The sequence below is a fragment of the Ranitomeya imitator genome, chromosome 4, assembly GCF_032444005.1.
Source record: "Ranitomeya imitator isolate aRanImi1 chromosome 4, aRanImi1.pri, whole genome shotgun sequence".
In the NCBI taxonomy this organism is placed as follows: domain Eukaryota; kingdom Metazoa; phylum Chordata; class Amphibia; order Anura; family Dendrobatidae; genus Ranitomeya; species Ranitomeya imitator.
This window is the reverse complement of record NC_091285.1, coordinates 223,158,469-223,171,215: the sequence shown is the minus strand read 5'-3', so window position 1 is coordinate 223,171,215 and position 12,747 is coordinate 223,158,469. Positions and strand designations below refer to the sequence as shown.

The 12,747-nt window shown below is 43.2% G+C and overlaps 1 protein-coding gene across 2 annotated transcripts in view; it reads right to left on the bottom strand.

The window, feature by feature from the left end:
* The window catches only part of CEP290 (centrosomal protein 290), a 361,160-nt gene that overhangs the window by 97,746 nt on the left and 250,667 nt on the right, over positions 1 to 12,747 (bottom strand). For both annotated transcript variants that reach the window (XM_069764386.1, XM_069764388.1), the window contains exon 38: positions 3,276 to 3,413. In XM_069764386.1, the coding sequence (XP_069620487.1) occupies positions 3,276 to 3,413 (138 nt within the window). The remainder of the gene's footprint in view (positions 1 to 3,275; positions 3,414 to 12,747) is intronic.

The window sequence follows — 12,747 nt, the reverse complement described above, 5'->3', positions numbered from 1 at the left end:
TAAATACACACACACATACTGGACACAAATACATAAATACACAGACATACACAAATACATACACATACTGTACACACAAATACTGTACACAAATACACACATACTGTACACACAAATACATAAATACACACACATACTGTAGACACAAATACATAAATATACAGACATACACAAATACATACACATACTGTACACACAAATACTGTACACAAATACACACATACTGTACACACAAATACATAAATACACACACATACTGTAGACACAAATACATAAATACACAGACATACACAAATACACATACTGTACACACAAATACATACAGACACAAATACATACACATACTGTACACATACATAAATACCGACAGATACATACACATACTGTACACACAAATAAATACATAAATACACAAATGCATACACATACTGTACACACACAAAAACTGGCTGGCAATTGTATGTCATAAAATTATTTAAAAGCAAATAAAAACCTACTATTAACAAATCTTAGTTTGGAAGAGCTAGCAGGATTATTTTTATAACTAGCTATTGAACCCGTTCTATGCCCGGGTGGCGAGCATTTATATTGGTATATGGTCTCCATCCTGGTATGTGTTGCTTCCATCCTGCGCCCTATTCTTGTCATGTGCTGCTACCATCTTGCGCCCCCATCCTGTCATTTGCTGCTGCCATCTTGCGCCCCCATCCTGTCATTTGCTGCTCCCATCCCGCGCCACCGTTCTGTAATTTGCTGCTCCCATCAATGCCCCATACGCTGCTCCATAAAGGTTGATGGCCCCCCATAAGATGCTCCATAGTATATGCCTCATATGCTGCTCCATTATGGTTGATGGCCCCCATAAGATGCTCCATAACATATGCCCCGCATGCTGCACCATTATGGTTGATGGCCCCCATAAGATGCTCCATAATATATGCTTCATATGCTGCTGTATTAGGGTTGATGGCCCCCATAAGATGCTCCATAGTATATGCCCTGCATGCTGCACCATTATGGTTGATGGCCCCCATAAGATGCTCCATAGTATATGCCCCGTATGCTGCTGCATTATGGTTGATGGCCCCCATAAGATGCTCCATAGTATATGCCCCGTATGCTGCTGCATTATGGTTGATGGCCCCCATAAGATGCTCCATAGTACTGTATATGCCCCATATGCTGCACCATTATGGTTGATGGCCCCCATAAGATGCTCCATAGTATATGCCCCGTATGCTGCTGCATTATGGTTGATGGCCCCCATAAGATGCTCCATAGTATATGCCCTGTATGCTGCTGCATTATGGTTGATGGCCTCCATAAGATGCTCCATAGTATATACCTCATATGCTGCTCTACAGCATTCTGTAATGCATTCTGTAATGCTGTAGGTAAGCCCCCTGTATCCTGAAAGTTGAGAAAAACAGGTTAGATTATACTCACCCACGGGCGGTCCCGCTGCGGTCCGGGTCTGATGAGTGTCGCGGTCCGGTCCCTCCCATCTTCTTACGATGAGGTCCTCTTCTTGTCTTCACGCTGCAGCTCCAGCGCAGGCGTACTTTGTCTGCCCTGATAAGTGCAGAGCAAAGTACTGCAGTGCGCAGGCTCCGGGAAAGGCCAGAGAGGCCCAGCACCTGCGCACTGCAGTACTTTGCTCTTCCCTCAACAGGGCAGACAAAGTACGCCTGCGCCGGAGCCGCAGCAAGAAGACAAGAAGAGGACGTCATCGTAAGAAGATGGGAGGCCACGGATCGTGACATCCATCGGACCAGAACCGGAACGGTTTTCTCCTCTTTCAGGATACATCGGGGGCAGAATGCTGTAGATAAGACCCTGATGCTGGTGGGCTTAGCTCACCTTCGATTTTGGGGCTGACAGGTTCCCTTTAAGAAGGAAAAGCATGGAATTATGGAAATCACAGAATGAATAGACATGTTAATGATATGCATATGATGAAAAAAATGGAAACAGAATTTTCCAAACACGTCAATTTATTCAGTACTGAGAATAAGAGGCACACGCAAAAAGACATTCACTTACACGCCTTGGGTACTCCCACGCTGGATTCATTTAGGCACACAAATCAAGATCCGCTGCTGGCAGCTCTCTTTGCAATTATTGACCAAAGATGTTGCAGATGTGCTTGATAGTAGACAAGTGCGTAGACGTTGCAGCCATGATAGCACATTTAGACCATGCAGGCTGTTCACTGTGAGCAACATATGGCCTGGCATTGTTATGTTGAAAACCACCTCATGGGACACTTAGGAGAAAAGACGAAAACACTGGTTCTGCGACCTTAAAAATGTAACACCAAACTAAGCGTACCTGGAATGAAAACTTGAGGAGTCCAGCTCCGGACATTATGCTACCGCACACCATAATCCAGTGAAGGCTTTTTCATGGCATTTTCCATGTGGTCTCCAGATTGAGATTGGAGGCTGGAATAGGGCAATGTAGACTGGAATGGAAGTCTATCTTCTTCAGTGATGATTACTGCTTTTGTCTTGAATGCAGAGTAGCTGGAGATCACATTGGCAATGCCATGAAGATGCCTTCATGAGGAAACGTCACACTGGTCCTACTCCCAGGATTATGGTGTGCGGTGGCATAATGTACAGTAGTCAGAACCCTCTAGCCTTCATTCCAGGTACACTAAGAGCTTGGCGTTACATTGATTTGGATGTTGAATCAGCAGGATAACCATTTCTCCACAGTTTCTCAAAAGGTATTTTTCAACTCAACAACACCAGGCTACGCTACATGTTTCTTGTGCCACTGTGAGCAGCCTGCATGGTGTAAACATGCTACCATGTCCCGGATGTGCTATCCTGACCTACAGCGTCTCCAGACTTGTCTTCCATCAAGCTTATCTGAGACATCATTGGTTGGCTATTTCAAAGTGAGCCACCAGCAGTGGATCTTGATGATTTTGTGTGCCCAAGTGAATTGTGTGGCAGAACCTTCCTCAGATAACCATTAATGACCTCAGTGATAGCATGCCAAGGCGAGTACATCTAAGTATTTCTGCACTCATACTTGATATGAACAAATAGAGAGGTTTAGAAAAATAAGTATCCATTAGTAATCATTTGCATATCATTAACAATTAACTATTGATTCTGTAATTTCCATAATTTCCATTTTTGGTGTAGCAATTTCAAGGTTGAGGAGTGTATAGACACAGACACACACGACAGAATTTTGTAATATATATTGCAAAGCTACTCAGATATGAGAAAAAACCCTGAAATAAAATGTCACATTCTCACCTTTAAATCTTTGGTCTGTCTATCGACAATCTGCTGAATGTTTAAGTTCTCCTCCTTTTGTGCTGCTGTGGAAATAATCTGCTGTTCAGCATGAGCGGTCATTTCTGCCCTTAGAGCTAGCAGAGCTTTACTTAAAGCCTGAGAAAATACAATGTGGAACATTTAAAAAAATATTCTTCTGCTTCTAGAGAGATTTCATGGTTAACGAAGAAACATTGGCTGTATGTATAAGTAATGCACAAAAAAGATATATGCAAAACAGCGCAAGCTTTATTCATTCATATGCAACACAAAAAGGGTATCTGGACTAAATACATGCATTGGTCTGAGATGCTGCTCTACCCACAGGACTAGTATGATCACTGCCATATTGTTTGTGATGCTACCCTACCCATAGGACTAGTATAATCACTGCCATGTTGTTTGTGATGCTGCTCTACCCATAGGACTAGTATAATCACTGCCATATTGTTTGTGATGCTACCCTACCCATAGGACTAGTATAATCACTGCCATGTTGTTTGTGATGCTGCTCTACCCATAGGACTAGTATAATCACTGCCATATTGTTTGTGATGCTGCTCTACCCACAGGACTAGTATAATCACTGCCATATTGTTTGTGATGCTACCCTACCCATAGGACTAGTATAATCACTGCCATGTTGTTTGTGATGCTGCTCTACCCATAGGACTAGTATAATCACTGCCATGTTGTTTGTGATGCTGCTCTACCCGTAGGACTAGTATAATCACTACCATGTTGTTTGTGATGCTACCCTACCCACAGGACTAGTATAATCACTGCCATGTTGTTTGTGATGCTACCCTACCCACAGGACTAGCATAATCACTGCCATGTTGTTTGTGATGCTGCTCTACCCATAGGACTAGCATAATCACTGCCATGTTGTTTGTGATGCTACCCTACCCATAGGACTAGTATAATCACTGCCATGTTGTTTGTGATGCAACCCTACCCATAGGACTAGTATAATCACTGCCATGTTGTTTGTGATGCTGCTCTACCCATAGGACTAGCATAATCACTGCCATGTTGTTTGTGATGCTGCTCTACCCATAGGACTAGTATAATCACTGCCATGTTGTTTATGATGCTACCCTACCCATAGGACTAGTATAATCACTGCCATGTTGTTTGTGATGCTACCCTACCCATAGGACTAGTATAATCACTGCCATGTTGTTTGTGATGCTACCCTACCCATAAAACTAGTATAATCACTGCCATGTTGTTTGTGATGGTACCCTACCCATAGGACTAGTATAATCACTGCCATGTTGTTTGTGATGCTACCCTACCCATAAGACTAGTATAATCACTGCCATGTTGTTTGTGATGGTACCCTACCCATAGGACTAGTATAATCACTGCCATGTTGTTTGTGATGCTACCCTACCCATAAGACTAGTATAATCACTGCCATGTTGTTTGTGATGCTACCCTACCCATAGGACGAGTATAATCACTGACATGTTGTTTGTGATGCTGCTCTACCCATAGGACTAGCATAATCACTGACATGTTGTTTGTGATGCTACCCTACCCATAGGACTAGCATAATCACTGCCATGTTGTGATGTTACCCTACCCATAGGACTAGCATAATCACTGCCATGTTGTGATGTTACCCTACCCATAGGACTAGTATAATCACTGCCATGTTGTTTGTGATGCTACCCTACCCATAGGACTAGTATAATCACTGCCATGTTGTGATGTTACCCTACCCATAGGACTAGTATAATCACTGCCATGTTGTTTGTGATGCTGCTCTACCCACAGGACTAGTATGATCACTGACATGTTGTTTGTGATGCTGCTCTACCCATAGGACTAGTATAATCACTGCCATGTTGTTTGTGATGCTACCCTACCCACAGGACTAGTATGATCACTGCCATGTTGTTTGTGATGCTACTCTACCCACAGGACTAGTATGATCACTGCCATGTTGTTTGTGATGCTGCTCTACCCATAGGACTAGCATAATCACTGCCATGTTGTTTGTGATGCTGCTCTACCCGTAGGACTAGTATAATCACTGCCATGTTGTTTGTGATGCTACCCTACCCACAGGACTAGTATAATCACTGCCATGTTGTTTGTGATGCTACCCTACCCACAGGACTAGCATAATCACTGCCATGTTGTTTGTGATGCTGCTCTACCCATAGGACTAGCATAATCACTGCCATGTTGTTTGTGATGCTACCCTACCCATAGGACTAGTATAATCACTGCCATGTTGTTTGTGATGCAACCCTACCCATAGGACTAGTATAATCACTGCCATGTTGTTTGTGATGCTGCTCTACCCATAGGACTAGCATAATCACTGCCATGTTGTTTGTGATGCTGCTCTACCCATAGGACTAGTATAATCACTGCCATGTTGTTTATGATGCTACCCTACCCATAGGACTAGTATAATCACTGCCATGTTGTTTGTGATGCTACCCTACCCATAGGACTAGTATAATCACTGCCATGGTGTTTGTGATGCTACCCTACCCATAAAACTAGTATAATCACTGCCATGTTGTTTGTGATGGTACCCTACCCATAGGACTAGTATAATCACTGCCATGTTGTTTGTGATGCTACCCTACCCATAAGACTAGTATAATCACTGCCATGTTGTTTGTGATGCTACCCTACCCATAGGACTAGTATAATCACTGCCATGTTGTTTGTGATGCTACCCTACCCATAGGACTAGTATAATCACTGCCATGTTGTTTGTGATGCTGCTCTACCCATAGGACTAGCATAATCACTGACATGTTGTTTGTGATGCTACCCTACCCATAGGACTAGCATAATCACTGCCATGTTGTGATGTTACCCTACCCATAGGACTAGTATAATCACTGCCATGTTGTTTGTGATGCTACCCTACCCATAGGACTAGTATAATCACTGCCATGTTGTTTGTGATGCTACCCTACCCATAAAACTAGTATAATCACTGCCATGTTGTTTGTGATGGTACCCTACCCATAGGACTAGTATAATCACTGCCATGTTGTTTGTGATGCTACCCTACCCATAAGACTAGTATAATCACTGCCATGTTGTTTGTGATGCTACCCTACCCATAGGACTAGTATAATCACTGCCATGTTGTTTGTGATGGTACCCTACCCATAGGACTAGTATAATCACTGCCATGTTGTTTGTGATGCTGCTCTACCCATAGGACTAGCATAATCACTGCCATGTTGTTTGTGATGGTACCCTACCCATAGGACTAGCATAATCACTGCCATGTTGTTTGTGATGCTACCCTACCCATAGGACGAGTATAATCACTGCCATGTTGTTTGTGATGCTGCTCTACCCATAGGACTAGTATAATCACTGCCATGTTGTTTATGATGCTACCCTACCCATAGGACTAGTATAATCACTGCCATGTTGTTTGTGATGCTACCCTACCCATAGGACTAGTATAATCACTGCCATGTTGTTTATGATGCTACCCTACCCATAGGACTAGTATAATCACTGCCATGTTGTTTGTGATGCTACCCTACCCATAAAACTAGTATAATCACTGCCATGTTGTTTGTGATGGTACCCTACCCATAGGACTAGTATAATCACTGCCATGTTGTTTGTGATGCTGCTCTACCCATAGGACTAGCATAATCACTGCCATGTTGTTTGTGATGGTACCCTACCCATAGGACTAGCATAATCACTGCCATGTTGTTTGTGATGCTACCCTACCCATAGGACGAGTATAATCACTGCCATGTTGTTTGTGATGCTGCTCTACCCATAGGACTAGCATAATCACTGACATGTTGTTTGTGATGCTACCCTACCCATAGGACTAGCATAATCACTGCCATGTTGTGATGTTACCCTACCCATAGGACTAGCATAATCACTGCCATGTTGTGATGTTACCCTACCCATAGGACTAGTATAATCACTGCCATGTTGTTTGTGATGCTGCTCTACCCACAGGACTAGTATGATCACTGCCATGTTGTTTGTGATGCTGCTCTACCCACAGGACTAGCATAATCACTGCCATGTTGTGATGTTACCCTACCCATAGGACTAGCATAATCACTGCCATGTTGTGATGTTACCCTACCCATAGGACTAGTATAATCACTGCCATGTTGTTTGTGATGCTGCTCTACCCACAGGACTAGTATGATCACTGACATGTTGTTTGTGATGCTGCTCTACCCATAGGACTAGTATAATCACTGCCATGTTGTTTGTGATGCTACCCTACCCACAGGACTAGTATGATCACTGCCATGTTGTTTGTGATGCTACTCTACCCACAGGACTAGTATGATCACTGCCATGTTGTTTGTGATGCTGCTCTACCCATAGGACTAGCATAATCACTGCCATGTTGTTTGTGATGCTGCTCTACCCGTAGGACTAGTATAATCACTGCCATGTTGTTTGTGATGCTACCCTACCCACAGGACTAGTATAATCACTGCCATGTTGTTTGTGATGCTGCTCTACCCATAGGACTAGCATAATCACTGCCATGTTGTTTGTGATGCTACCCTACCCATAGGACTAGTATAATCACTGCCATGTTGTTTGTGATGCTGCTCTACCCATAGGACTAGTATAATCACTGCCATGTTGTTTGTGATGCTGCTCTACCCGTAGGACTAGTATAATCACTACCATGTTGTTTGTGATGCTACCCTACCCACAGGACTAGTATAATCACTGGCATGTTGTTTGTGATGCTACCCTACCCACAGGACTAGCATAATCACTGCCATGTTGTTTGTGATGCTGCTCTACCCATAGGACTAGCATAATCACTGCCATGTTGTTTGTGATGCTACCCTACCCATAGGACTAGTATAATCACTGCCATGTTGTTTGTGATGCAACCCTACCCATAGGACTAGTATAATCACTGCCATGTTGTTTGTGATGCTGCTCTACCCATAGGACTAGCATAATCACTGCCATGTGGTTTGTGATGCTGCTCTACCCATAGGACTAGTATAATCACTGCCATGTTGTTTATGATGCTACCCTACCCATAGGACTAGTATAATCACTGCCATGTTGTTTGTGATGCTACCCTACCCATAGGACTAGTATAATCACTGCCATGTTGTTTGTGATGCTACCCTACCCATAAAACTAGTATAATCACTGCCATGTTGTTTGTGATGGTACCCTACCCATAGGACTAGTATAATCACTGCCATGTTGTTTGTGATGCTACCCTACCCATAAGACTAGTATAATCACTGCCATGTTGTTTGTGATGCTACCCTACCCATAGGACTAGTATAATCACTGCCATGTTGTTTGTGATGCTACCCTACCCATAAAACTAGTATAATCACTGCCATGTTGTTTGTGATGGTACCCTACCCATAGGACTAGTATAATCACTGCCATGTTGTTTGTGATGCTACCCTACCCATAAGACTAGTATAATCACTGCCATGTTGTTTGTGATGCTACCCTACCCATAGGACGAGTATAATCACTGACATGTTGTTTGTGATGCTGCTCTACCCATAGGACTAGCATAATCACTGACATGTTGTTTGTGATGCTACCCTACCCATAGGACTAGCATAATCACTGCCATGTTGTGATGTTACCCTACCCATAGGACTAGCATAATCACTGCCATGTTGTGATGTTACCCTACCCATAGGACTAGTATAATCACTGCCATGTTGTTTGTGATGCTACCCTACCCATAGGACTAGTATAATCACTGCCATGTTGTGATGTTACCCTACCCATAGGACTAGTATAATCACTGCCATGTTGTTTGTGATGCTGCTCTACCCACAGGACTAGTATGATCACTGACATGTTGTTTGTGATGCTGCTCTACCCATAGGACTAGTATAATCACTGCCATGTTGTTTGTGATGCTACCCTACCCACAGGACTAGTATGATCACTGCCATGTTGTTTGTGATGCTGCTCTACCCATAGGACTAGCATAATCACTGCCATGTTGTTTGTGATGCTACTCTACCCACAGGACTAGTATGATCACTGCCATGTTGTTTGTGATGCTGCTCTACCCATAGGACTAGCATAATCACTGCCATGTTGTTTGTGATGCTGCTCTACCCGTAGGACTAGTATAATCACTGCCATGTTGTTTGTGATGCTACCCTACCCACAGGACTAGTATAATCACTGCCATGTTGTTTGTGATGCTACCCTACCCACAGGACTAGCATAATCACTGCCATGTTGTTTGTGATGCTGCTCTACCCATAGGACTAGCATAATCACTGCCATGTTGTTTGTGATGCTACCCTACCCATAGGACTAGTATAATCACTGCCATGTTGTTTGTGATGCAACCCTACCCATAGGACTAGTATAATCACTGCCATGTTGTTTGTGATGCTGCTCTACCCATAGGACTAGCATAATCACTGCCATGTTGTTTGTGATGCTGCTCTACCCATAGGACTAGTATAATCACTGCCATGTTGTTTATGATGCTACCCTACCCATAGGACTAGTATAATCACTGCCATGTTGTTTGTGATGCTACCCTACCCATAGGACTAGTATAATCACTGCCATGGTGTTTGTGATGCTACCCTACCCATAAAACTAGTATAATCACTGCCATGTTGTTTGTGATGGTACCCTACCCATAGGACTAGTATAATCACTGCCATGTTGTTTGTGATGCTACCCTACCCATAAGACTAGTATAATCACTGCCATGTTGTTTGTGATGCTACCCTACCCATAGGACTAGTATAATCACTGCCATGTTGTTTGTGATGCTACCCTACCCATAGGACTAGTATAATCACTGCCATGTTGTTTGTGATGCTGCTCTACCCATAGGACTAGCATAATCACTGACATGTTGTTTGTGATGCTACCCTACCCATAGGACTAGCATAATCACTGCCATGTTGTGATGTTACCCTACCCATAGGACTAGCATAATCACTGCCATGTTGTTTGTGATGCTACCCTACCCATAGGACTAGTATAATCACTGCCATGTTGTTTGTGATGCAACCCTACCCATAGGACTAGTATAATCACTGCCATGTTGTTTGTGATGCTGCTCTACCCATAGGACTAGCATAATCACTGCCATGTGGTTTGTGATGCTGCTCTACCCATAGGACTAGTATAATCACTGCCATGTTGTTTATGATGCTACCCTACCCATAGGACTAGTATAATCACTGCCATGTTGTTTGTGATGCTACCCTACCCATAGGACTAGTATAATCACTGCCATGTTGTTTGTGATGCTACCCTACCCATAAAACTAGTATAATCACTGCCATGTTGTTTGTGATGGTACCCTACCCATAGGACTAGTATAATCACTGCCATGTTGTTTGTGATGCTACCCTACCCATAAGACTAGTATAATCACTGCCATGTTGTTTGTGATGCTACCCTACCCATAGGACTAGTATAATCACTGCCATGTTGTTTGTGATGCTACCCTACCCATGAAACTAGTATAATCACTGCCATGTTGTTTGTGATGGTACCCTACCCATAGGACTAGTATAATCACTGCCATGTTGTTTGTGATGCTACCCTACCCATAAGACTAGTATAATCACTGCCATGTTGTTTGTGATGCTACCCTACCCATAGGACGAGTATAATCACTGACATGTTGTTTGTGATGCTGCTCTACCCATAGGACTAGCATAATCACTGACATGTTGTTTGTGATGCTACCCTACCCATAGGACTAGCATAATCACTGCCATGTTGTGATGTTACCCTACCCATAGGACTAGCATAATCACTGCCATGTTGTGATGTTACCCTACCCATAGGACTAGTATAATCACTGCCATGTTGTTTGTGATGCTACCCTACCCATAGGACTAGTATAATCACTGCCATGTTGTGATGTTACCCTACCCATAGGACTAGTATAATCACTGCCATGTTGTTTGTGATACTGCTCTACCCACAGGACTAGTATGATCACTGACATGTTGTTTGTGATGCTGCTCTACCCATAGGACTAGTATAATCACTGCCATGTTGTTTGTGATGCTACCCTACCCACAGGACTAGTATGATCACTGCCATGTTGTTTGTGATGCTGCTCTACCCATAGGACTAGCATAATCACTGCCATGTTGTTTGTGATGCTACTCTACCCACAGGACTAGTATGATCACTGCCATGTTGTTTGTGATGCTGCTCTACCCATAGGACTAGCATAATCACTGCCATGTTGTTTGTGATGCTGCTCTACCCGTAGGACTAGTATAATCACTGCCATGTTGTTTGTGATGCTACCCTACCCACAGGACTAGTATAATCACTGCCATGTTGTTTGTGATGCTACCCTACCCACAGGACTAGCATAATCACTGCCATGTTGTTTGTGATGCTGCTCTACCCATAGGACTAGCATAATCACTGCCATGTTGTTTGTGATGCTACCCTACCCATAGGACTAGTATAATCACTGCCATGTTGTTTGTGATGCAACCCTACCCATAGGACTAGTATAATCACTGCCATGTTGTTTGTGATGCTGCTCTACCCATAGGACTAGCATAATCACTGCCATGTTGTTTGTGATGCTGCTCTACCCATAGGACTAGTATAATCACTGCCATGTTGTTTATGATGCTACCCTACCCATAGGACTAGTATAATCACTGCCATGTTGTTTGTGATGCTACCCTACCCATAGGACTAGTATAATCACTGCCATGGTGTTTGTGATGCTACCCTACCCATAAAACTAGTATAATCACTGCCATGTTGTTTGTGATGGTACCCTACCCATAGGACTAGTATAATCACTGCCATGTTGTTTGTGATGCTACCCTACCCATAAGACTAGTATAATCACTGCCATGTTGTTTGTGATGCTACCCTACCCATAGGACTAGTATAATCACTGCCATGTTGTTTGTGATGCTACCCTACCCATAGGACTAGTATAATCACTGCCATGTTGTTTGTGATGCTGCTCTACCCATAGGACTAGCATAATCACTGACATGTTGTTTGTGATGCTACCCTACCCATAGGACTAGCATAATCACTGCCATGTTGTGATGTTACCCTACCCATAGGACTAGCATAATCACTGCCATGTTGTGATGTTACCCTACCCATAGGACTAGTATAATCACTGCCATGTTGTTTGTGATGCTACCCTACCCATAGGACTAGTATAATCACTGCCATGTTGTTTGTGATGCTACCCTACCCATAAAACTAGTATAATCACTGCCATGTTGTTTGTGATGGTACCCTACCCATAGGACTAGTATAATCACTGCCATGTTGTTTGTGATGCTACCCTACCCATAAGACTAGTATAATCACTGCCATGTTGTTTGTGATGCTACCCTACCCATAGGACTAGTATAATCACTGCCATGTTGTTTGTGATGGTACCCTACCCATAGGACTAGAATAATCACTGCCATGTTGTTTG